The sequence below is a fragment of the Macaca mulatta genome, chromosome 4, assembly GCF_049350105.2.
Source record: "Macaca mulatta isolate MMU2019108-1 chromosome 4, T2T-MMU8v2.0, whole genome shotgun sequence".
Classification (NCBI taxonomy): Eukaryota; Metazoa; Chordata; class Mammalia; order Primates; family Cercopithecidae; genus Macaca; species Macaca mulatta.
Genome location: NC_133409.1, coordinates 145229437 through 145255675, shown reverse-complemented (window position 1 = coordinate 145255675; position 26239 = coordinate 145229437). Strand labels below are relative to the sequence as shown.

The 26239-nt window shown below is 51.1% G+C and overlaps 1 protein-coding gene across 7 annotated transcripts in view; it reads left to right on the top strand.

The window, feature by feature from the left end:
• The first annotated feature begins 2552 nt into the window (after positions 1 to 2552).
• Positions 2553 to 26239, top strand: part of FGD2 (FYVE, RhoGEF and PH domain containing 2) — a 33164-nt gene continuing 9477 nt past the window's right edge. For 3 of the 7 annotated variants that reach the window (XM_077999090.1, XM_077999088.1, XM_077999087.1), the window contains exons 1-14: positions 2553 to 2782; positions 5720 to 5951; positions 7901 to 7978; positions 8641 to 8789; positions 12553 to 12709; positions 12907 to 13045; positions 13590 to 13648; positions 13836 to 13982; positions 14696 to 14788; positions 19237 to 19316; positions 19404 to 19434; positions 20180 to 20272; positions 20901 to 21032; positions 24704 to 24850. In XM_077999090.1, coding sequence (XP_077855216.1) covers positions 2715 to 2782; positions 5720 to 5951; positions 7901 to 7978; positions 8641 to 8789; positions 12553 to 12709; positions 12907 to 13045; positions 13590 to 13648; positions 13836 to 13982; positions 14696 to 14788; positions 19237 to 19316; positions 19404 to 19434; positions 20180 to 20272; positions 20901 to 21032; positions 24704 to 24850 — 1605 coding nt within the window. In that variant the 5' untranslated portion in view covers positions 2553 to 2714. 7 annotated transcript variants of the gene reach the window in all.

The window sequence follows — 26239 nt, the reverse complement described above, 5'->3', positions numbered from 1 at the left end:
GTTCTTGGCTGGGCGCGGTGGCTCACGCCTGTAATCCCACTACTTTGGGAGGCCAAGGTGGGTGGATCACCTGAGGTTGGGAGTTCGAGACCAGCCTGGCCAACACAGTGAAACTCCTTCTCTACTAAAAATACAAAAATTAGCTGGGTGTAGTGGCTCACGCCTGTAGTCCCAGCTACTCAGGAGGCTGAGGCAGGAGAATCGCTTGAACCCAGGGGGGTGAAGGTTGCGGTGAGCCAAGATCGCGCCGCTGCACTCCAGCCTGGCAACAGAGCAAGACTCAGTTTCAAAAAAAAAAAAAAAAGAGTTCTTATCTTTTAGAAACACACTAAAATGTTTATGGGTAATGTCATCTGACATCTGGGATTTTCTTCACAATGACATGAGAAGGCAGAGTTGATGTGACTGCAGCAGGGACAGGGGACTGGCTGTGAGTTGAGGTTTGTATGGTCTGGATTAGGGGTTCATGGGATGCATTATACAATTCTGTCTAGTTTTGCATATGTTCTAAATTCTCCATAATAAAAAGTAAAAAATAAAAACAGAGGATTAGTGAGACTTAGGGTTTGGGGCAGGAGCCCGGCATCTGGTGAGAGAAACCACTCAGGCAAAGCTCGGGGTGAGGGCAGCTGTTGGGCATGTGAAGCCCCAGGGGTTCACAGTTGCTGGAGCGCGAAGCTGTGCCAGAGCTTCACGTACCAAGAACACCGAGGCTCAGGCCCTGCATTTCAGGACAAATACCAGGCTCAATGGAGAGCCCTGGCTGGACCAGAGCCCAGTGGGAGGGCCCTGAATGGACTGTGGGGCTTGAAGGAGGGGAACAGAGGCAGCGGCCATTTGTTCTGCAAAGGCCGGGAGACCAGGTGGTACAGGAGGCCTCAGGCAAAGACAACCCAATGTCCTAGGAGCAGGGAGGCCTGGGGATGGAGCAGCAAGAACATGGTCATCCAGGCTTCCGGTGAACCTTTGCTGGAACTGTAGGACACCCACCTTTGCTTTGGAAATCCAGCTTCTCTGTTCTTCCTGGGTGACCTTGGACAAGTTACTTAACCTCTCTGATTCTGTTTCTTCCTATGTAAAGTGGGGATAAGAAAGGAGACCATTACTACTACTGCTGCCCTCCTTCCCCCACCTTGCCTAGTTCACAAGACAGGAGGAGAGAGAAAGCAAAAAGTTGGAAAAAAACAAAAGTAAGATAAATAGCCAGACAACCTTAGCACCACCACCCAGCCCTAGGAGTTAAAAAAAAGTAATAATAATAACATCAACCCCTGACCTAAACTACTTGTGTTATCTGTAAATTCCAGACACTGTATGAAAAAAGCATTGTAAAACTTTTTGTTCTGTTAGCTGATGCATGTAGCCCCTAGTCACGTTTCCCATGCTTGCTCGATTTATCACGACCCTTTCACGTGGACCCCTTAAAGTTGTAAGCCTTTAAAAAGGCCAAGAATTTCTTTTCCAGGGAACTCGACTCATAAGATGCGAATCTGCCGATGCTCCCGGCCGAATAAATCACTTCCTTCTTTAATCCGGTGTCTGAGGAGTTTTGTCTACGGCTCGTCCTGCTACAGGGATAGGAGTAGTACCTACCTCATGAGGTCATTATAGGATTAAATAAGAAAATACTCATAAAGCACAAAAAAGAGTGTATGTTAGCTGTTATTATCCTCTGAGTTTCAGGGAGGAAACCGCCCTCCCTTGGGGTAACGAGGTGATGACAGCAACAACTAAAACGAGAGAACCCCGGTGGGGAGGTGGGAACATCACAGTACTCCCTGCCACCCTTACCAGGTTTGCGATTATTTTAAATAAAAGAAGCTGTTTCCTGGCCAGGCACGGTGGCTCACGTCTGTAATCCCAGCACTTTGGGAGGCCGAGGCAGAAGGATCACCTGAGGTCAGGAGTTCAAGACCAGCCTGACCAACATGGTGAAACCCCATCTCTACTAAAAATACAAAAAATTAGCCAGACATGGTGGTGGGCGCCTATGATCCCAGCTACTTGGGAGGTTGAGGCAGGAGAATAGCTTGAACCTGGGAGGCAAAAGCTGCAGTGAGCTGAGATCCCACCACTGCACTTCGTCTCTAAAGAATAAAAAAGACGCAGATGCAGAAAAGGTGTTGAGAAAGAGATCAAGTAAAAGCCACTGGACCCCCGAGGGAGAAAGTGTGGTTGGCTGGAACCACTAGGCCAAGAAACCAGCCAAGGGTCTGGCTCCAGGTGGACTTTTTTTTTTTTTTTTAGAGACGGTGTCTCACTATGTTGCCCAGGTTGGTCTTGAACTCCTAGGCTCAAGCAATTCTCCTGCTTCGGCCTTCCAAAGCACTGGAATTACAGGTGCGAGCCACTGCACCAGCCCAGACTGGGCTCCAGAAACTACCTCTGGGCCCTGTTGCCACCTCTTAGGTGGCTTCTGGAACTGGGGTCTACAGGCGTGAAAGGTCAGCCCCCATGAGGGAGAGGTGGGGCCCGAGTAGGCTCCTCCCACTGCAGGAGCGCTGGCCTTTCCCCTGCAGGGCTGTGGCTCTGGGACCACTTCCTCTTTCTTCACTCTGAAGCCAAGAGCAGACCTGCTGAGCCTCAAGAAAGATGAGAACAGATTCACAGGTGATTTAGCCTATCTGTCCCAGGCCAAGGTGGCTGCATGTGCTAGCTGGAGGCCTCTCTCTCTGCTTCAAGGGTAGCTGAGATCCACCCCGGAAACCGGCAGGATGAAGGAGGCAAGTGAGGAGAAGCTGGCGTCTGTGTCCAACCTGGTCACTGTGTTTGAGAATAGCAGGTATGGGCGGCTGGGCTGGGAGGGTCACCATGGTGGGCTGGCAGCCACCCTCCAACCTTTCTGGCAGCTCTCTCCCTGGGCCGTGCCCTGGACCCTCCTCCTGCTGGGGCAGCCCCACGTTCCTCGGTCACAGATTCCTTGGAGCATGGGAGAGTGTTGGTGGGACACCAGGAGCCAGGCAGGTGTGAGAGTGCCAGTATGTGTTGGGAGAGTCCAGACAGGCGTGGTTACGAGCAAGCACGGGCAGATCAAAGCCTGTGTGTGGGCACAGGACCTCACCCAATGCCTGCCAGCACCTCGCAGAAAAAGTGGCTATTCACCAAGCATTCACTCCCTATGATTAGGATAGCCATATAATTTGTCACTCAGCACACAATTGAAACTGAAAGTAAATGCCAATAAAATGTGGTGGTTGCAGGGGAGGCATTACAGGCAAAGCTGGGACCATATGAGGCAAACCAGAATGTATGGGCAGCCTACTGATAGGGTACTCCCTACTCTAGGCTCATGTCCCTACTCATTTAATTTAATCATTGAGCCTAACAGGGGTAGATTCTATGTCTGTTCCCATCTTGTAGATGAGGAAATGGAGACACAGAGAGGTGAGGATGCCAAGTGCTTTAAGTTAAGTATCTGGGGCAATGCTGGGCTGTCTGTCTGGAGGGAAAAGGCTGGGCCAAATGTGTGGAGTCATTGGTAGCCCTGGGAGCATGTGTGTTTGTGTGTGTGCGCGTGTGTGTGTGTGTGTTTTATGTTATACGCGGCATCGATCCATTCTGCAGGCATTTCTTAAGCTCAGGACTGTGTTAGGGGCTATCCCAGGTAGGGTTTTCTGGATATAGACTCAGACGGAGGTTTGCCACAGGTGGTTTATCAGGGAGAGCTTTGGGAACAACAGCTGTGGGTGTGAGGGAAGCAGGGCTGGGCAGGGGGAGATTCTGAACTGCAGTGCACCTGCCACAGAGGCCTCAGCCTGTCCCAGGGAGCTCTGGAGCTGGGACGCCTCTTGGTTGTTCCAACTGAGGCAGAGGGCTGCATATTTGTATCTCCATGTGAACTGGACAAGAGACTCTGGGTGAGGCAGCTCTTTCTTCCAGAGAGTGATTACCAGAGAGGGACTCAGCCAATAAATTACCCGTCAGCCCCCAGTACTACCAGCAGCTGGTGGGGATGGTGTGGGGAGCCCTCACTCCTGAAGGAGGGACATGGGAGGCACAGGACAGCATCCTACAGGAACTGTAGAGGATGAAGAAGCGTTTCTGTATATTTGGATGCTGAACTCATCCAATAACCATGATGCAAGGTCAATCGATGCAAGACAATAGATGTCCTAGGAATGACCCGGATGCTGTACTGAGGGCACTCATAGCAGGCAATGTTTCCTGTAGGCTTCAGGGTGGAGGTGGCATAGATGTAGACCTAGAAGTCTTCAACTTCCTGAGGTGGGTGATTCTCCCCTGCTTTTCCCGGGGTCTTTGCCAAGCTCGTCCTGTTCAGCACCAAGGACAGCTCTTGGGAGCCACCTTGCCCACCACCCCCTTGGGTGTGAGTGGATGGCACCACCTCACTCAACATGCTTGATGTGGACTAGGCACACTTGGGTGGAGCCCCTCAGCATGCTCTGCTCTGCCCAGGCGACACCCCTGCAGGAGCAGGCAGCCCTTAGACGGGAGTTAGGTCCCAGAGGGTGAGAGCCACTCCTTACTGAGTGAGGGGACCCATGCCAACTGCCTTGGCCTGGGCTTCTTTATGAGGTCTCCAGCACCTCAGCTGATCTGAAACTGAGGGGTCTAAGAGGAAACAGAAGCTGGCCAGGGGCACTAGAACAGAAATGCAGAACCTGAAACCACATGTAGAACAGAAAGCCTGAGAACCAGCAACGCCCATGAGCTGCAGACCCATAGGCTGAGGAACCAGGGACTGGGGTGCCAGGGAGGGGTGGTAGAGCCTTGGAGTAGCCACACAGCACTAGGTCCCAATGCTCTCACTGCCACAAACCCAAATGTGTCAGTTGGGGCAAGTTACTTTGACTCTGCGGACCTGTTTCTCCTTTACTCAAATGGGGAGGGGCAGGTTAGGGTGAAGGCTCAGGAAGCAGTTGCCTGATTTGAATCCCACCTCTGCCACTTCCGAGCCGCATGTTACTTATCCTGTCAAGACCTCAGTTTCCTTGACTGCAAAACATGGGTAATGAAAACCTTTCTCGTGGAGTTTTGGAGATTTCGCATTTGTTTGGCCTTCCATTTCCTGGCCTGTCTTTCTCATAAGGATGCCCGCCCTGTGCTGTCATCATGAGCCTTTCCACACTGAGGGCAACGCTGGGTATATTCAGCAAGGGTGGGCTCTGTTACCTAAAGAATTTGACTGGCTTGCAGAACCCAGTACACAGGGCAATAAAGGTGCCCTATGAAGGCCCATCCCTGGGAGAACAGAGAATCTGCTGCTGGGCTGGGTCTTCCTGCTTCTGTACATGTGGAGAGTGTTGATCCCATTGAAAAGCCCCAGCTTTTGCAGGCCTTCTCTCACTTTAGATTGTTCTGTGGCTCCCACCTTCCCTTGATGTATAGGTTACCGATGTGGAAACTGAAAACAGAGGTGAGGTCCAAAAGTGAGGATGATCCAGGGGGTACCGCTTAAAAACCCCTATATACAGAAAGGATTCCTGGACACTGTGGTTTCATTTTAAACAAGGAAGTATGTAGTTCCCCAGAAAATAAAATACAGTCCACCCTGACTCATTTTGAACACTGAGTTCCTCCCAAGAATGTGTTGGGAGAGAAGTGAAAGTCTTACTTAGCATGTTTCCAAAGAAAGCCAGGCACCCAGGGTTCCCTGCACTGGAGATTTGCACCAGGCAACCACATCCACACCAGGGACTTGCTCATGTTTTCCCTGTTCTCCAGGGAGGAAACCCTCAGGTCTGTCTCTTCTCCTCAGGACTCCAGAAGCAGCACCCAGAGGCCACAGGCTAGAGGACGCGCATCACCACCCTGAGTGCAGGCCTCCCAGGTCCCCAGGACCGTGGGAGAAGCTGAATGTTGGGGAGGCCATGGGGTCTGAGCCCAGGACAGTCAGCGGGAGGTACCTGAGCTCCCTGAAGAACAAGCTGTCCAGTGGAGCCTGGAGGAAATCTTGCCAGCCTGTGACCCTCTCAGGATCGGGGATGCAGGTGCCTGAGGGCTGAGGTAGAGGTGTGGGGTGCTGTGGTGGGGAGCTCTCCCTGACCTCTCCTCCACACATTCTTCCCTAGCCAGAGCCAGCTGTTCCCCAGGTGGGGATCTTGTGTGACCAGAGGTCAGCTGGGAGCTAGATTTCCCCATGCTTAATGGTCTTTGATTCACTGACTGCCTGCTACGGACTGTGCTGGATCACTTCGCGAGTCCCTCGTGTAGGAGGTTTTTGGACAAGGAAGTTGAAACACAGACAGTTTTAAGGAACTTATTCAAGGCCACACAGCTTGGAACAGTCTCCAGCTTGTGAACCTGATACTCTTCTCAGGTGGGACCTCAGTTTACCCACTGGAGGAGACAACAATCTCAACCTAGAAATAGAGGTCTGAGTGTGAATTGTCCTGCCCTTAGACTAAAGCCCGGTCTGATTTCTTCTGTGGCTTGCAGTTTTCTCATCTGTAGAGTTCAAGGGTTGACATGCAAATACTGTGCACCCAAATTCCCTGGAGTCACATCCCAGCACTTCTGCTTACTAACTGTGTGTCCTGGGTCAAGTCACTTGAGTCTCTTTGTGCCCGTTTCCTCATTTGTAAAATGGGGATGGTGGTTGTAGTGATGTGTCCTGGTTTTCAATCACTGCTGAACAAACCTCTCAAAAATGTAGCAGCTGGCCGGGCACAGTAGCTCATGCCTGTAATGCCAGCACTTTGGAAGGCCGAGGTGGGTGGATCACCTGAGGTCAGTAGTTCAAGACCAGCCTGGCCAATACAGGGAAACCCTGTCTCTACTAAAAATACAAAAATTAGTTGGGCATGATGGCGGGCACCTGTAATCCCAGCTACTCAGGAGGCTGAGACAGGAGAATCACTTGAATCCAGGAGGTGGAGGTTGCAGTGAGCTGAGATCATGCCACTACACTCCAGCCTGGGTGACAGAGCAAGATTCTGTCTCAAAAAAAAAAAAAAAAAAAAAACAAAACAAAACAAAACAAAAAAAACAGAAAAAATGTAGGGGCTGAGTGTAACTGTTTATTATTTCTCACATTTTGTGAGTTGCCTGGGATGCTGCCGGGAGGTTTCTCTACTGGCCTCACTTGGGGGTCTGTATGATTCTGCTTGGGCTGCCGTAACAAAATACCCCAGACTTCAACACCAGACATTTATTTTCTCACAGTTCTAGAGGCTGGAAGGCCAAGTTCAAGGTGCTAGCAGGTTTGATTTCTGGGCAGGTCTCTGTTCTTGGCTTGAAGACTGCCACTTTTTCAGTGTGTCTTTACATGGCCATTTCTTTGTCATCCCTGGTGTGCCTTCCTCTTCTGACATTAATCCTACCAGTTTAGTTCCCTACTCTTATCATCCCATTTAACCTCAATTACCTCATTCAAGGCCTCATCTCCAAATACACTTACATTGGGGGTTAGGGCTTCAACACAGGGATTTGGTTGGGGGACACAGTTTAGTTCCTAACAGGGTCTCTCAAGTAGCTGCAGTCAGAGGGCGGCTGAGGCTCGAATGCCCAAGACAGCTCAGCTCGCAAGTCTGGCATCTGGGCAGGGACAGCCAGAAGACTGGGCTCAGCTGGGATGCTGGCAGGGCTGGGCTCTTTCTCCGTATATTCTCCAGGCCTCTCCTCTCCACGTGGCCTGTCCATGAGGTCTCCCTATCAGAGGTGCCAGACCCCTTGATGTAGTGTTCACAGCTCCTAAGACAGCACAGGTGGAAGCTTCCGGGCCTCTTAAGGCTAAGGCTGAGAACTGGCACAGCCTTACTCAGCTGCATTCTCTGTGAAAGCCATCCCAGGGCCGGCCCAGATGCGCTGCGGGAGGGCATGAATCCCGGGAGGTGTGCTTCACTGCAGCAACTTTGGAGACTGAACTGAGGTCCCCATCAGAGGAGACCAAAGCTGTCTTTCCCCTTTTTCTTCTTTTCTCCCCTCCAATCATCCGCAGGAGCCAGAGAAGAAGATCGTCCAGGAGCTGCTGGAGACAGAGCAGGCCTACGTGGCACGCCTCCACCTGCTAGACCAGGCCAGTGGCCAGGACACCCCCCTCCAGAGCCCCAGCCCTGGGTCTCCTCACCCGACCCCTTCTCAGCCTTCCCACCCCACTCACCAGAGCTGAGTCAGGACCCCTGGCTAAGGCTTCCAGGAAGCCTTAGCCCTTTAACCTCAACGACTGGGGTTGGGGTAGAATCAGGAGGTCTTGTTAACAGCACTCCCTATTCTGCCCGTGGTGCCCAGGCTGGCCCCTGTATAGCAGAGAACACACCATCTGGCCCTTGCAGGCCTGCACAGTATCCTCATCTGTCATCTCAATGCCCACAACTTCACAACGACCTTACCTTTCATAGTTTTTAAGGACCCCTAAGGCTAGAGGGTTATTCATCGTCTCAGGGAGCTCTATTCTGATGAAGTCCAAGACCTCCATAGACCCAGGTTGGGCCTGTTTATGGCATTCATCAGCTTCCAGTCTTTGGCCAAGTCCCTGCATCTCTAGGCTTTGCCTTGCCCCTCTGTAAAGTGGCCAGAACACAGCCTCCCCTGCCTTCTCTTCCTGCGGTTGCTGTGAGGATGCCAGGAGATCAGGAAGGTGGAAGCATGCAGTAGGCTGGGTGGGACCCTAGTTCCCCCAAGCTGGTGTGTGGGTGGCTCCCTGTCACTGCAGTGAGTGACCAGTGGTGGCGGCTACAGGTGTTTTTCCAGGAGCTGCTGAGGGCGGCCCGCAGGAGCAAGGCCTTCCCCGAGGACGTGGTCAGGGTCATCTTCTCCAACATCTCCTCCATCTATCAGTTCCATTCTCAGTTCTTCCTCCCAGAGCTGCAGCGGCGCCTGGATGACTGGTGAGGTCCTCTGGGAGCCCCTGAGGTCTCAGACCAAGCCCTGGCCAGGTGGAGGTGGGGAGAGCCCCCAGGGCACTGGGTTCAGCTCCTAGGGCCAGGCCCTTGTTGTGTGGCCGTGACAGTCTCCTCCGCGGGGCTTGGTCTGTCTGCACAGTGAGGGGCTTGGGTGAACGCGCCCTGAGAGGCTGTATGTGTACAGACTGCTTCCTGGGGAAAGGGGTGGATCAGGACCTGGCCAAGTCAAGTGACCAAGTGACTTTGGGAACAGTGAAAATAGCCAGTGCTAACTGAGGGCTTCCTACAGGCCTGACCTTGGGCTTTCCACCTATTAACTCACTCAATCTTCATATCAGCCTGCTGTGTGATGATGGCATCATGGTTGTGCAAGAAACCGTCTTGTTTTCAGAGACGGCTACTAAAGCATTTAGCAGTGAAGTTACTTGCATTATATAGTTTGCCACGGAGTCTAGGATGTCCTTTAAGATCTTTGGCAAAGAAGAATGTTAGTAATGGTTAAACCTAGTGATATATTGATTGCTTAAAACATTTATAATAAACTCTTTTTTTTCTTTTTTTTTAAGAAAAGAATAGCCGGGTTTAGTGGCTCACGCCTGTAATCCCAACACTTTGGGAGGCCAAGGAGGGTGGATCACTTGGGCTCAAGAGTTTGAGACCAGTCTGGGCAACATGGTAAAACCCCATCTCTACCAAAAATACAAAACTTAACCAGGCGTGGTAGCAGACACCTGTAGTCCCAGCTGCTCAGGAGGCTGAGGTTGGAGGATTGCTAGAGCCCAGAAAGTCGAGGCTGCAGTGAGCCATGATCGTCCCACTGCACTCCAGTCTGGGTGACAAAGAGAGACCCTGACTCAAAAAAAAAAGAAAAGAAAAGAAAAGAAAGAAGGCCGGGCGCGGTGGCTCAAGCCTGTAATCCCAGCTCGGGAGACTGAGGCGGGTGGATCACGAGGTCAGGAGATCGAGACCATCCTGGCTAACATGGTGAAACCCCCCCGTCTCTACTAAAAAAAAAAAAATACAAAAAAAACTAGCTGGGCGAGGTGGCGGGCGCCTGTAGTCCCAGCTCCTCAGGAGGCTGAGGCAGGAGAATGGCGTGAACCCAGGAGGCGGAGCTTGCAGTGAGTCGAGATCGCACCACTGCACTCCAGCCTGGGCGACAGAGCGAGACTCCGTTTCAAAAAAAAAAAAGAAGGCCGGGCACGGTGGCTCAGGCCTGTAATCCCAGCACTTTGGGAGGCCGAGACGGGCAGATCACGAGGTCAGGAGATCGAGACCATCCTGGCTAACACGGTGAAACCCAGTCTCTACTAAAAATACAAAAAACTAGCCGGGCAAGGTGGCGGGTGCCTGTAGTCCCAGCTACTCGGGAGGCTGAGGCAGGAGAATGGCGTGAACCCGGGAGGCAGAGCTTGCAGTGAGCTGAGAACCGGCCACTGCACTCCAGGCTGGGCGACAGAGCAAGACTCCGTCTTAAAAAAAAAAAAAAAAAAGAAAAAGAAAAAGAAAAGAAAGAAAAGAAAAGGCCGGGCGTGGTGGCTCACGCCTGTAATCCCAGCACTTTGGGTGGCCGAGGTGAGTGGATCACTTGAGGTCAGGAGTTCGAGACTAGTCTGGTCAACATGGTGAAACCCTGTCTCTACTAAAAATACAAAAAAATTAGCCGGGCACTTTGGCATGTGCCTGTAATCCTAGCTGCTGGGGAGGCTGAGGCAGGAGAATCACTTGAACCCAGGAGGCAGAGGTTGCAGTGAGCCAAAATCGCGTCACTGTACTCCAGCCTGTGAGACAGAATGAGACCTGTCTTTAAAAAACAAAAAAAGAAAAGAAAAAGACATGAAAAGAGAAAAGAAAAGAAAAACCCTATAAGATCGCCTGTCATCATTCCAATTTTTTTCAATGAGAAAATTAGGGTACAAAGAGGTTAAGTGACTTGCCCGGGAACACAGCTAGCATGATTTGTGCATCTCAGGAATCAGGCTCAGGAAGCCTCACTCCCAGGCCATGGCTCCTTGCTGCTCTGCTCTAGCAAGTCCTGCCATGGGATGATCCTGGAAAAGTTCTCTGTGTGTGTGTGTGTGTGTGTGTGTGTGTGTGTATAATATATATATAATACATGTATTATATATAATACATTATATATAATATATTATATATAAAATATATATTATATATAATATACATTATATAAATGCATTATATATATAAATATATAAACATGTATATATAAATATGTATATCTACTTATTTATATATAAGTAAATAAATATATACATTATATACTACATACAATATATTTAATATATAAATATATTATATAATGTTGTATAAAATATATATTTATATGTATAAATATATTTAATATAAAATACATATTTATATATTTATATGTATAAATATATTTAATATATAATACATATTTATATATTTATACGTATAAATATATTTAATATATAATACATATTTATATATTTATATGTATAAATATATTTAATATATAATACATATTTATATATTTATACATATAAATATATTTAATATATAATATATATTTTATATATACATCTATAATATGTATAAATATATATTATATATTTATATTATATATAACATATAGTATATTATATACATATAGTATATTATATGTTATATATAATATATTTATATGTATAAATATATAATATAATATATACTTAATATATAATATATTATATATCTTTTTATATATGCGTATTTATATATACTTATATATAAACATATAAATATACATATTTACTTATTTATATTTACACATGTATATGTAAATATATACATATTTATATATTTATATATTAAATACACATGTTTACATATATACATATTTATATATTTTTATATATTTAATGTATTTATATATTATATATTTTATATGTATATATTTGTATATAATACATTTTTATATATTTATTTTTTATGTATTATATATTTATATATTTTGATATTTTGATATATATTTATATTTTATATATTTCAATATATTTTTATATTTTTTTATATTTATTTTTATAAAATAAATGTTTTATAAAAACATTTTACATTTATATATTTTATTTTATTTTATGTTTTTTGTATATTTTATATATATATTATTTTTAATACATATATTATATATATATATATATTTTTTTTTTAGCGTCGGGGGCAAGGAATGAGATTTCACCACGCTGCCCAGGCTGGTCTTGAACTCCTGGGCTCAAGCTATCTGCCTGCCTCAGGTCTCCCAGAGTGCTGGGAGTACAGGTGTAAGCCACTGTGGCCGGCCAATCCTGGAGAAGTTCTTGCGCCTCTGAGCCTCCACTTCCTCACTTCTAAGATGGGCTAGTGGCCGTCCCCACCTGCAGGGTTTTGAGAATTACATGGAATGAGATATGCAGCATGTTCTGGGTAGTGCTTGGCAGGTGGCCCTTGTTATTGTTACATAAGGAAGCATTGAGCAATTACTGAACACCTGCTGTGGGCCCAACACTGTGCTGGGCCTTGTGGATGAGGCCAACCTGGGACCAGAACAGCCTTTGGCCTCAGGAGGCTTATAGTCTAAGGAGTAGAGGGGCACATGCTTGTGAGGATGACACCCCTGTGCCCCGCCCACACCCAGAATTGCCATGAAAAGCTTGCTTTGGGGGATTCAGGGAACCTGGCCTCGCCTGGCCCTACCTAGAGTCGAGAGGAGGTCTCTAGCCTGAGGGCAATCCCTGTGCCCCTCCTGCAGGACAGCCAACCCCCGCATCGGCGACGTGATACAGAAGCTGGCCCCCTTCCTGAAGATGTACGGTGAGTATGTCAAGAACTTTGAGCGAGCGGCTGAGCTGCTGGCCACCTGGACCGAGAAGTCTCCACTCTTCCAGGAGGTTCTCACTCGCATCCAGGTGAGGCTGCAGGAGGGCTGGAGTCAGCATTGCCACTCCCAGCGTGCAGTGGCTCAGGTTGCCTTGAGTGATTTAGGGCCTCTCCCAGGCTCAGGTGCTTCCACAGGTCCCTGCCCACTTGTCTGGCCCTCAGGGGCAGCCTGACCCACCTCCCTTCTCTCACCCTCTCCCTGTTGTTCCCCACATCCCTCCCCAAGAGCGGTGAGGCTTCGGGCAGCCTGACCCTGCAGCACCACATGCTGGAACCAGTGCAGAGAATTCCACGCTACGAGCTGCTGCTCAAGGAGTACGTCCAGAAGCTGCCAGCCCAGGCCCCAGACCGGGCCGATGCTCAGAGTGAGGACACCCCCAGGGGTTCCAGAGGGCTGGGGAGGCCTAAGTCATTCCCATATACTTATTGAGCTCCTGCTAAAATAGTTACGACAACCATCAGTCATCAACATCAAGTGCTGGCACTTCATACACATTATCCATAGCATTAGCCATTTTTCACAGATGAGGACACTAAGACCCAGAGAGGTTTAGTGACTTGCTCAAGGTCACACAGCCAGAAAGTAGCAGAACTGGAATTTGAACCCATGCCTATATGATGCCAAAGCCCATATTCCTTCCATTATACCCTCTAGGTCTGGCTTGTTTTGGGGAGCAGTGAGAGTCACCAAAGCCAAACACCTAATGACTAACGTTCAGTGGCTTCTAGTCTCTCAGTCCTGGGGGGCTGCCACCATTCAGACACCCCATGGCTGGGCTGCACAGGCAGGGCTGCTCCTGGGGGCTGTCATGGCAGGTCCTGAGGGCCCTTTGTGGAACTTCAAGGACCTCCTGCCCCAGCCACCAGCCCCGATTTTCAGGGAATAAACTCTGGCCATGCCCCTTTCAGAAGCCCTGGACATGATCTTCTCAGCTGCCCAGCACTCCAATGCAGCCATCACTGAGATGGTGAGCAGCCCGCCCTCCCCTGGAGCCCTGTCCCCCTCCCTGCAAGTCTCAGCCTGGTCCCACCCATGACACCTATCCCACTGCTGCCCTTGCTCTCACACCCCAATCCCCGTCCCCACAAGGCAAGCCTTCCAGAAGCAGGTGAGCCCTGCCCAGACTTGACTGAGGATGCACCCCAACCCCCCAGGAGCGGCTGCAGGACCTGTGGGAGGTGTACCAGCGCCTGGGCCTCGAGGACGACATAGTAGACCCTTCTAACACCCTGCTCCGTGAGGGCCCGGTCTTCAAGATCTCCTTCCGCCGCAACGATCCCATGGAGCGCTACCTTTTCTTGGTAGGAGGGTGCTGGGAGCTCCTCTCCACACCAGGGAGGGAAGTGGAGCCACTCTGGCCTGAGTCATGCTGCCTGGCCTCTACCTGGCACTGCAGGGGGACAGGGAAGACACCGCTTCTCTGTCCTTTTTTGCTTTGGCACCCAGATGACTTTGGACAGGTCACCTGCTGCCTCCAAGCCTCAGAGATTTCCAACCTACAGGTTTCCCAGACATGTCCTAGGAAGCAACAGAGTCAGAGTTTGAACCTGGTCTGGCTCCAAAGCCTGTGGTATTAATCTGTGCTCTAGAGAGTGTACAGCAGGAGGGAGTAAGGTTAGCTACTAGGAAGAACTGCCCTGGGTTTGCATGGAAGAAGCTGGGGGGATCTCCTGAGATCTGGAAAGGTGGTCCTGCCTGGAGGTCTGGGGAATGGAGCTAAAACCTCTTGTAAACCCCTACCAGCCTGAGCCCCTGTTGAGAAAGGCCTTGTAGGTTTCTGAAGGTCTGCTAGGGTCCCTTGTAGGGTGACCCTCCAGTAACCATCCTAGGGGAACTGGGAGCTTGACAGCCCCTTCCTCATCACCCGCATCATCACCTGTGACGTCCTGTGAGCTGGCCAGAGTGTGGTCAAAGGGGAGGGGGTCCAGTGGTGCTCAGCCCACCCTCAGAGAGACCCTACCTAGCCGTCCTCCCTGCCCCTGCCACGGGCCACTCACACCTGTGTCTCCTGCAGTTCAACAACATGCTGCTCTACTGCGTGCCCAGGGTGATCCAGGTGGGTGCCCAGTTCCAGGTGAGGACCCGCATCGACGTGGCCGGGATGAAGGTAAGAGGCTCCACCTCAAAGGTGGGACTGAGTACAGGGAGTAATAGGAGGGGCCAACCAGGTTCTCAATCAGAGAACCGAACCCCTGCAGGGCCTGGACAAATGTGGAGATGGAAGAGTGTGGGGCTAGAGCTCTCCCCTCTGGGCTCCTAGCCCTCCTGCGCCGTCCTTCCCAGCTTCCCACAGGCCTGGCCCTCCCTTTGGGGCACTGCATGAGCCAGCTGGGCCTTTCTCTGCTTTCCCTACTGTTTATACCACTGCTTCGAAAACTTTCATGTATGTGAGAATGCTCTGGGCATCTTGTGAAAATGCAGGTTCTGAGTCAGGAGGTCTAGGTGGTGGGGGGCCTGAGATCCTGCATTTCTAACCAGCTCCCAGTTAAGATGGACAGACAACTGACCCCACCTGCAGGATTGTGGGAATTAAGTGAAATGAGACTTGTCCTGGGCAGTGTACGCTGATACTGTAGGAGCACAGACCACGTTTTCAGTAGGAAAGGTCTCCAGTGTCAGCTCAGCGGCTGGCTTATGTGTGTCCCCATCTACTTCATCCAGAGATAATGGCAAATGAGCAGGGCCAGTAGTTCGTCATGGAGCCCATTGACTGGGTGTCCCCATGGGGGACCACCAGATCCTCCTAGCAGCCTCATGATGCAGGGGCTGTTAGAATCTTTTGGATTTTTTTTTTTTTTTAGATGGAGTCTCACTCTATTGCCCAGGCTGGAGTGCAATGGCACAATCTGGGCTCACTGCGACCTCCGCCTCCTGGGTTCAAGTGATTCTCCTGCCTCAGCCTCCCAAGTAGCTGGGACTACAGGTGCAAGCCACCATGCCCGGCCAATTTTGGTATTTTTGGTAGGAGAGATGGGGTTTCACCACATTGCCCAGGCTGGTCTCAAATTCCTGACCTCAAGTGATCCACCTGCCTTAGCCAAAGTGCTGGGATTACAGGTGTGAGTCACCACACCCAGCCTGTTTTTTATCTTTTAAAAATATTTTAATTTTACTACTTAAAAAATACAGATTATACACATTCTAAAGTCAAATAATATAAAAAATATATACAATGAAAGTCTCGGCCGGGCGCGGTGGCTCAAGCCTATAATCCCAGCACTTTGGGAGGCCGAGGTGGGTGGATCACGAGGTCAGGAGATCGAGACCATCCTGGCTAACATGATGAAACCCCGTCTCTACTAAAAATACAAAAAACTAGCCGGGCGTGGTGGCGGGCGCCTGTAGTCCCAGCTACTCAGAGGCTGAGGTGGGAGAATGGCGTGAACCCGGGAGGTGGAGCTTGCAGTGAGCCGATATCGTGCCACTGCACTCCAGCCTGGGTGACAGAGCGAGACTCCGTCTCAAAAAAAAAAAAAAAAAAAAAGAAAGTCTCCTCCCACTCTATCCTTAGGTCCCCTTCCTGAAGGCAACCCTTGCTTCTTGTGAGGCCCTCCAGAGGTGGCCTTCGCCTAGCAAACAAATAATATATAATAGGCTTGTTTCCTCATTTATACCAGAAGCAGTGGTATACTCTACACATTTTTCTGCACTTTGCTTGTTTTAACTAACTGCAAATGCTGGAGACTGAGGTGTCCCTGTACTTGAGAGCTTCCTCATCCTTCTGCCCAGCTGCATTGCGTCCCACTGTGCGGATGCACCGGAATTTCTTCAGTCTTCTGCTGAGAGACACTTAGATTGTTTTCAGTTGTCAGCAGCTGCAAATGAGGCTGCAGTGAATAGCCTGGTACAGCCTGCCTGTGTGTGAGTGTATCTGTAGTTAATCCCATTTTTAAACATGAGAAAACCAAGGCCCTAGAAAACCTTTCTAACTTAAGTAACTTGCTTCAAGGTCATATCGCAAATGCTAGTTTGAGTGACCAAGCCAGGATTTAGATGCAGGTGTAACAAAGGCTGGCGCTTCTGCATCTAATCACCACGCTCTGCTGTCGCCTATTAAGGCTTCAATCCAGAGGGTTAAAGCCTCTGATGGGATTTCTGGCATCATGGAGGACATGGTCAGAGAAGCTTCCTAACCACCCGTCTCTGCTGGCTCCTGAGTCCTGGTGTGTCCTGAGGGCTGGGGCTGGAAGAAGCAGAGGTCTGGTGTGGCCCATTTTGGCACTCTCTCATCCACCATCACCCCTACCTGCTTCAGCCCCAGAAGGGAGCTGCAGGCAGGAGTTGAACCAGAATGCTCTACCCTCTAGAGCCCCTGGGGCCTCCAGAGACCCCAGCAAAAGAGCCCGTTCCCTGCTCCTGACTGGGGTTGCTTGGCATTTGGAGCAATCCAGGGCCTGGGGGTGGCGTGCAGCCTGGGAATGATGAAGGCTGATGAGGGAACATGGGTTCACAGCTCACCCCTACACCTGAGCTGACTGAAGTCTTTTACCAGTGCAGCCCTGGCCCTGGCATCTAGCTTTCCATCCTAAAGGGACCAGAATGTCCCATAGACCAGGGCGTGTGCAGGCTTGTATGTCTGGAGTCCTTGGTGAATGAGGCTGAGAAAGGCAGGTTTATGGAGAGCTACAGACAGAGAAATGGAGACAGGTGGCCCTGCCAAAGGACTGTCAGAGGCCCAGGCATAGAAAAATAGAGATCGACAGATAGGAAGGCTAAGAAATATAGAAACCAAAACAGAGTCATAGAGAGAAAACAGAGAGAGCCGAGCCTGAGAGCATCAGATGCTTTGGGTGTGTGTTGAGAGCTCACCGGCCCTGTGTGTGCTGGGTTTCTGGAGTCTGCTAGTCTTGGCTAGCATGTCTGATACTCCAGCAGCCGCAGAGCACCCTCTCCTGGATGGCATGGGCTTGGCAAGCGCAGAGCTGTCCACTCACCCTACTTCTGTGCAGGAACTATTTTCTGAGTCTAAGATTTGGAGGCAAATCTCGCCTTTGACCATCATGATGGTTCCTATTGGCCCATGACTCCCTGGCCTCCTCCTTCCTAGGTGTCAGGGAGGCCTAGTTCACAGCAGCTGATTCTCCCCAAGGTCTGACTTGGTCTTAGCAGTTTTGCCATCCCACACAGGACCAGCCTGGGAAGAAGGAAGGGGTGTGGGCACACATATCCAGAGGCTCCATGTACAGTTGTGCAGGTTGTACACTGCACAAGGATACCTCATCTAAGAGGTTGTCTTCTGCAGCCAACTGCAGATTAGCAGATTTTGATACAATATCATAGATGGTATATTTATGGTGAGAATTGTCCGGCAGATGGCAGTCAAATGTCTTGTTCCAACAATATCTAGGTATTATGCCAGTTTGCCAACAGATGTCAGTAAAGTGTTTTGAGGAAGGCTGTCCTTTTCTAATTATTACAAAGGTACAGTATGGACTAGCAGGGGATTGAATTGACCCAGCCCTGGGGAGAGTGGTTGAGGCTCAGCTTAGCAGAGCTTGGGAAACTCCTCTCGAAACCTGCTGGGGAGCTGGAAGCCTCTGTATGAACATCCCTGGGGCAGCCTAGACCCTCAGGTCAGGAGCTCCCAGTTCCCTTTTTTCTGTCAAAAGCATGATATTTCTTCCTATTTCTGGACTGCAAACCTGGGATTTCTCCCTTCTTTTCCCTTTCCCCTCTCCCTGACTCAATTAGAAACCTCTTTTGTCTCTCCAGTGCGCCTGGGCAGGCCGGGGCCGTCTATGATGTCGCTTCCTAACTGGCCTGTGAGCCACAGGTCTGTCCCATTTTGGCCAGATCCAGCCCCTCATCCCTTGCACACAAAGAGGTATTTGGCTCTTTCCCAAATACCTCTTTCCACATGACCACCTCCCCAGTGCCAAGGGCATCGAATCCAAATCACATCAGCCCCCTCTAAGGCAAAGACTGGGGAGTGAGGCTGCAGACTAGGACTAAGCTGGGGAAGGATGTGCTTGTACTCAGTGCTGTCTGGGTTATGGTGAGCCGCCCTGGAAGTGTGCAAAGACCTGGCCACCGCATGGGAGGCAGCAGAGGAGTTCAAGTGTTCGAGGAATTGAATGGCAACGAAGTTCCCCCGCACAGAGGCTCTTGTGCTCTCGGCCTGTGTCTTCGGTTCTCTTTGCAAATCTCTCTCCATGCTGTCTGGAGGAAGTGCGCTTACAGGACTCTGGGGGTAGGATGGAAATAGATGTTCTTCCATCTTACCTTTGGGGGCTGAAAACCTGGGGTGGAATCCTTCTTTTGCCCCTTTTTTGTTGAATCTATTGTCAGAAATTGTCATCTCCACCTCACACTGGGTCAACTTAGCTGCTGCTAAAATTCCAGGAGCCATAGGTCCATTTGCTTGGAGGGAGGCCCAGTTGTAGGAGCATTTGCTTGGCTCAACAGGATTAGGGAGGTGGCGAACAAGCTCTGCATCCCTGTCTCTCGAATATGAATTGTCCCTTGGACACAATCCACCTCCCTCCCCTCTCCAGTGCTGCGCCTGGGACCCGGGGGATGGCGAGTCTGAGCTGGTTGCCTCCCTCCTCTTGGCAGGTGCGGGAGCTGATGGACGCTGAGTTCCCCCACTCCTTCCTGGTGTCTGGGAAGCAGCGCACTCTGGAGCTGCAAGCCCGGTAAAGCAGCTGGGTGGCAGCCCAGGGCCAGGCGGGAAAACTGGGAGGGGCTGATCTCCTCAACACCTGTGTTCACTTTCCGAGCAGGTCCCAGGAGGAAAAGATTTCCTGGATGCAGGTATGGGAACGCTCCAGGCCTTCCGGGAGTCTTTTTCCTTTCTCTTTTTTTTTTTTTTTCTTTCGCAGTAATGGGTTATCTTGATGAAGCTCCTGGGATTCTCCCTAACCTATTCGGGCTGAGGGGCAGGGAGTGGTGTGTGTATGCATGTGTGTGTGTGCATGTGTGTATGCATGTTTGTGCATCCGTGTGTGCATGTCTGTGTGTGTTTGTGTGTGTGCATGCATGTGTGTATGTGTGTGTTTATGTATATGTGTGTTTCTGTGCATGCATGTGTGTGCATGTGTTTGTGTGTATGTGTGTGTACGTGCATGTGTGTATGTGTCTTTGTGTGTATATGTTTGTGTGTCTGTGTTTGTGTGTGTGTGCGTGTGTGTGTGCACGCTCCCACACCTGCGTGTGCACGCTCCCACACCTGCGTGTGCCCAGCTGCTCCCTGCTCTTCCTAAGGAGCTGCTCTGTGGTAGTTTGGAGACAGATCTGGGTTCCTATCTTGCTGCTTCTCATTGCCCAGCTGGGCAGTCCAGGGCCAGTCACTTACCCTCTCTGAGCCTCAGTTTGTACATTTGTAACCTGGGGTTGGTAGTTTCTCCTCTGATAAGGTGGCCTGTGTGTGTGTAGAATCCAGCGTCTGGCACCCAGTGGGCTTTCAGCCCTGTCTGTTGCATGTGTGGCTGGATGGACCGAGGAGCAACCCCTCCCTCCCACAACTCAAGCCCCAACCCTCCCTCTCCCTGCACCCCAGGCCTTCCAAGCAGCTGTTGACCAAATTGAGAAGCGGAATGAAACCTTCAAGGCGGCGGCCCAGGGGCCTGAGGGAGACACCCAGGAGCAGGAGGTAAATGAAAGCTTTTTCATCCGTTGCTGGAGCCACCAACCCAAACAGAGCTTGTTCCCTCTCTGTTCTACTTGTACCAGCTTGGAGGGACAGGGAGTGTCACCTGCCAGGAGAGACTGAAGGGACCAGGGGAAGCCCTCACAGCGCATCCCCCGACTCAGTGCCTGAGCATTCCCCGTTAGCAACGCTTCCTTTGGGAGCCTCTCTGTACAGCTGTCATGGGGAAGGGTTTCATGTCTCTGTAGCCGCAGGGGGCAGCAGGGTTTTGGGTTTGAAGGTATCTGACAAATGTAAAGTCTCAGGGAAGATGGAAGGTGAGTGGGGTAGGGGCTGGGGAGGATATCTGTGGTTTGAGTTCAGATTTGAGCTCAACTCTGGCTTGCTGGGTGACTGCTGAGTCATTTGACCTCTCTGGGTCTCAGTTTCCTCACTTATACAATGGGAATAATGGTAACTAATCTATCATAAGGCCTTGATCAGGTCAGTCAGCCTCCTGTGAAAGCCCCAGGGAAGCCCAACACACAGAATCCCTGCCACAGCAGGTGGACACAAGGCCTCCGGTCCTCGGAGGATGGGCAGAAGAGGGTCACCAAAGGCCCATTCCTGCCCAACTCCCCTTAACCCACAGCTGCAGTCTGAGGAGCTGGGCCTCCGAGCACCACAGTGGGTCCGGGACAAAATGGTGACCATGTGCATGCGCTGCCAGGAGCCCTTCAACGCTCTGACGCGCCGTCGCCACCACTGCCGGGCCTGCGGCTATGTGAGTACTCCTGCCAGCACTCCTGCCTCCACCTGCCCCACCCAGGCCTCCATCTTTCCTACCTAGGCCTCCCCTTGATCCACTTAGGCCTCACCTGTCCCACCTAGGACTCCACCTGCCCCACCTTGGCCTCCACCTGTCCCACCTCAGCCTCCACCTGCACCACCCAGGACTCCACCTGTGTCACCCAGGCCTCCACCTGCCCCACCTTGGCCTCCACCTGTCCCACCCAGGCCTCCACCTTTCCCACCTGAGCCTCCACCTGCCCCACCCAGGCCTCCACCTGTCCCACCTAGGCCTCCACCTGTCCCACCTCAGCTTCCACCTGTCCCACCTAGGCCTCCACCTGTCCCACCTAGGCCTCCACCTGCCCCACCTCAGCCTCCACCTGCCCCACCTCAGCCTCCACCTGCCCCACCTAGGCCTCCACCTGCCCTACCTAGGCCTCTACCTGTCCCACCTAGGCCTCTACCTGTCCCACCTAGACCTCTACCTGTGTCACCCAGGCCTCCACCTGCCCCACCTAGGCCTCCACCTGTCCCACCTAGGCCTCCACCTGTGTCACCCAGGCCTCCACCTGTCCCACTTAGGCTTTTACCTGTGTCACCCAGGCCTCCACCTATCCCATTTAGGCCTCTACCTGCCCCACCTGGGCCTCTACCCTCCCAGCTCAGGCCCTGCTGTCCCCATCCTGGCCAAATCTGCTGGCTTCAACCAGTGCAGCCCAGTGGCGTTGGGCACTAGCTCATCTGGCCCTCACAGCACACCTCAGGGGGCTGCTATGCTCCCGTTTTATAAATGGGAAAATGAGACCCATTGAGGATTTAATTACTTGTTCAAGGCACCTCTGAAGCTGATCCTATGAATTTATCTGCCTTCTTATCATCATTTTCCATCACCCTGAGACCCAGAGCTAGGAAATGGTCTCCAGTTCCAGTGGTGGGTCATCCAGCCCCGTACCCCCTCAGGCCTTGCCCCACCACCACCCCAGGCCCATGCCCACTGTGCACCCACACACCCCTGTCATCCTCTCTTCTCTACCTGCTTTGGCTAACTGTCCTCTCTTCTCTGCAAGCCCTCAGCACCCTGGCACCTGATGGATTCTGTTGCCAACTCTGCCTACTGGTTCAGGCCTCAGTTTCCTTACCTCCACCATGGGGATCATGAAACCCACCTCCAGTGTGGCAGTGAGGATTCAACCAAAAAACATTCTCTCCCTTCTCTCTCCTCTTTCTCTTTCCCCCTCCTCCATAGCTCAGGTAGGGCATCCAGTGCAGGTGAGCTACCAGCTTCTTGAGGAAGGAACTGTGTCCCTCCAGTTCCTCCTCTTATCAACCCAGGCCCCGTTATCAGAGGCAGATCTCGCTTTGCTTTTTAAGCATCTGCTGTACTTGAGCTGTACTCTGTTGACATCACAACCCCCTCTGTTTACTCTGCAAACAGAGAAGCCCTTTGCAACCTCAGTCTTTGATGACCTCTAGAGGACAGGAGGAGTCTAGCTGGACAGGTTGGGGCCAGTCAGGGAGGTGTCCCCAAAACGTGTTAAACTGCAATCAGGACACAGTCCATTTCTAGGACTGGGAACACACCTGCATTCAGATGTCAGTGATGAGTTAACATCCCGAAGCCAAATAGAAAGGATGTGGGGATTGGCTACTGTTCCTGGTGATTCACATCTGTAAATAAGAGTTGAACTGATTCACACGTGTGACTGAAAGTAGTTCTTTAAAAATTACTTAAAATAGTGAACTACAAAGAGGCACAAAGAATAACAACACCCATGTAGCTGCCTTCCAGCTTAAGATAGAAAATATTCTCACAACTAAACTAAATGTATGATCCTTGCTTGGATTCTTTCTGGGGTAAAATAAAGCCATCAAGGTCGCTCTTGGGACCATTGGGAGATATTTGATTTTGTAACATATCTAGATAATAATATTATATCAGCTGGGTGCAGTGGCTCACACCGGTAATCCCAGCACTTTGGGAGACCAAGGTGAGCGGATCACCTGAGGCCAGGAGTTCAAGAACAGCCTGGCCAACAGCCCCATCTCTACTAAAAATACAAAAATTAGCCGGGTGTGGTGGTGTACACTTGTAATCCCAGCAACTCGGGAGGTTGAGGCAGGAGAATCGCTTGAACCCAGGAGGTGGAGGTTGCAGTGAACCCAGATCGCGCCACTGTACTCCAGCCTGGGCAACAAGAGCAAAACTCCATCTCAAAAAAATAAAAATAATAATACTGTATCAATGTGAAATTTCCTGAGTGTGACCATGACACTGTGATAGGTAGAAGAATGGCTTGTTCTTAGGAGACACCAGCTACATATATAAGGGTGAGGTGTCATGATGACTGTCATTTATCCTCAAACGGATCAGAAAAAAATAAAATACACACACATAGAGACAGACAGAGAGCAAATGTGGCACAAATGTTAATAATTAGTGAATTCAGTGGGTGGTATCATTGTATTATTTGTTCAATTTGTCGGTTTGAAGTTTTTCAAAATTAAAAGTTGTTAGAGGAAAACAATTTACTAATTATATTTAAACATTGAAATCTCTCAATAAAAAAATAAAATGCTCCTAAGGTAACCAAAGCCCCGTGTGGGGCTGTGCCCTGACCGTGGGTTTCTCGTGCCTGTGCAGACCTTCGTGCCTGCTGAGCCAGTGAGTCATCCTTTCGGTGGTTCGGGTGCCAGTTTCTGTCTCCCCTGCCTGCCAGACGGGAATCCTTGTCAGGGTGGGGCAGGGCCAGGCCTTCTTCTCCACATCCCTGCCAGGCCATGCTCTGTGCTAGGCACACAGAGGAGCTCCCTGAGGGCTGGGGCTGCCTGACGAACAACACTCCCCGCTCTGCCCCTTTCTCCTGCGCTCCATCTCCAAGCCCACATCTGGGCTCCCCGTGGTGCCAAGTCTTCCTTGCAGTCATGCCTTGAGGCACCCAGAGTTCCTCTCTGAGTCTTCCCAGGCCCCTTTTACCTGGTCTCCCAACATGATCCATGTCAGCCTTGGGGGGATGTCTTCGTGGTGAACTGAGGGTGGGCCCCGCTCCACAGAGTACCCATGTAAAAACAACCAGCCTATCATTTTTAGATGAACATACACTTGACTCCATGATGGCGCAGAATACAAAGTCCACCTGAGTCTTAAAGCTAAACTGTGGGTCTTGAAAGACACACCCTGTTTGTGGAGGGCCTGTCTGCCAGTTAACAGTGTGGCTCTCAGGGTCAGGAGAGGACAAAAGCTGGGCCCTGCTTACCTGGGGGGGTCTTTGGGAGAGTCAGGTGAGATGGCAGAGAGGACAGCACTTGGAAAAGTGAATCAGATGCAGAGGTCTGTCTGGGGCAAGCCCTTGGGTTCACGGTTACCCTCACTCGGAGGGAACCTGGAGGAGAGAGAAGTTATGGCCCTTGTGATGGAGGCCGGGTCTTGAACTCTCAGCCTAAGAGCCCCGAGTCTGAGCTCCCCCATGCACTGCAGCCTCCAGGCAGTTGGGCCTCACCAGCATCGGGCACCATTCCCGCTCTGCCTCCATTCCACTCTCGAAGCTTTCTTTTCCTCCCCCAGTTCCTGGTTGCTCTCATGCCCCCACCTGCCCGCCAAGGCAGGAGCCCAGCCCTCCGGTGCCTGGTCTCAGCCCCACGCCCCCGTGTGTGTGTCCTCCTCAGGTGGTGTGTGCCAGGTGCTCCGACTACCGGGCCGAGCTGAAATATAACGACAATAGGCAAAACCGAGTCTGCCTCCACTGCTACACGTTCCTCACTGGAAACGTGCTCCCTGAGGCCAAGGAGGACAAGAGGCGGGGCATCCTGGAGGTGAGGGCCACTGTCCCCATGCTCACCATCCGTCCTCTTTTCAGGGAATGTGTGCCCAGTAACCACCCTGGGCTGACACTGTCCAGTGCTGAGGAATAAGCCAGCTGTGGTCACACCCTCCCTCCAATCCCTCCTCCTCTCTCTGCCCACAGACCCGGGTCTCTCCCCACAGCCCAGGCAGTGCGGAGCCTGTCACCAAATGGAGGTACCCTTTGGCTGCAGGCTGTCATCCACATTCTTCTGCGCTTCCTCTATGTCCTCATCCAATAGTACGCCCCCTCTGGACAGCTCCTGTTCACATCCCCACGTCCTGCCCCAACAGTCCCAGGGTGACAAGAGCTGGTCACTAATTCCATTTTACAGATGGGAACACTGAGGCTCCAGGTCAGACAGATTGGAGACTCCATTCTAACTGGAAGGGACTCCAGGAGCCAGTCAGTCTTATCCCATGGAGACCCAGGGCTGGAGAAGTGACTTGCCCAAGATCACACAGCAAGTTAGGAGCCAGCTCTCTGATCTCAGCCACAGATGTTCTTTCTGTTGCCCTGGGGGCCTCACTGAGCCACACTTGCCCCCACAGGTGCTCCCTTGTGGGGGTACAACTGTGCTCAGCTAAGCACAACATATACAATGTCACCCAGCCCAGCATCGGTACCACCATCCACTGCCCCTCCCTCATGAAGGCCAGGTTGATATCCTACTGTCCCTGGGAGGTGGGAGAAGGTCCAGCCTGTGCCAGCTGAGATTCACTCCCAGGTTCAAGTTGGCCTCTTTTGGCCAGGTGGGATGGCTCATACCTGTAATCCCAGCACTTTGGGAGGCCAAGGTGGATGGATCACCTGAGATCGGGAGTTCAAGACCAGCCTGGCCAACATGGTGAAGCCCCGTCTCTACTAAAAATACAAAAAAAAAAAAAAAAAAAAATCATCCGGGCATGGTGGTGCATGCATGTAATCCCAGCTACTCAGGAGGCTGAGGCAGGAGAATCTCTTGAACCCGGGAGGTGGAGGTTGCAATGAGTCGAGATTGCACGATTGCACTCCAGCCTGAGCAACAAGAGCGGAACTCCATCTCAAAAAAAAAAAGTTGGCCTCTTTCCATGAGCATCTGCCCCCTTTCCAATCCTCCTCATTCTTCCAGGCCCAGGACCCCCCTGACCGATAGGCAACACAGCCTGCTGCTGGAGATGCTCAGCCCCTTCTCGAGGCCCAATTCTGTTTCCTGGAGCAGCTCCAGGCACCCTCCCGGCACCTGCCCCTTGTGGGCACACACACGACAGGTTCAGGCAGGCTGGCGTTTGGCCGCAGCTCTGCCACTGGCCAGCTAGCTGTGTGACCACAGGCACTTGATGGGACTTTCTGAGTCTCAAGGACCAAGGACCTCTCCATT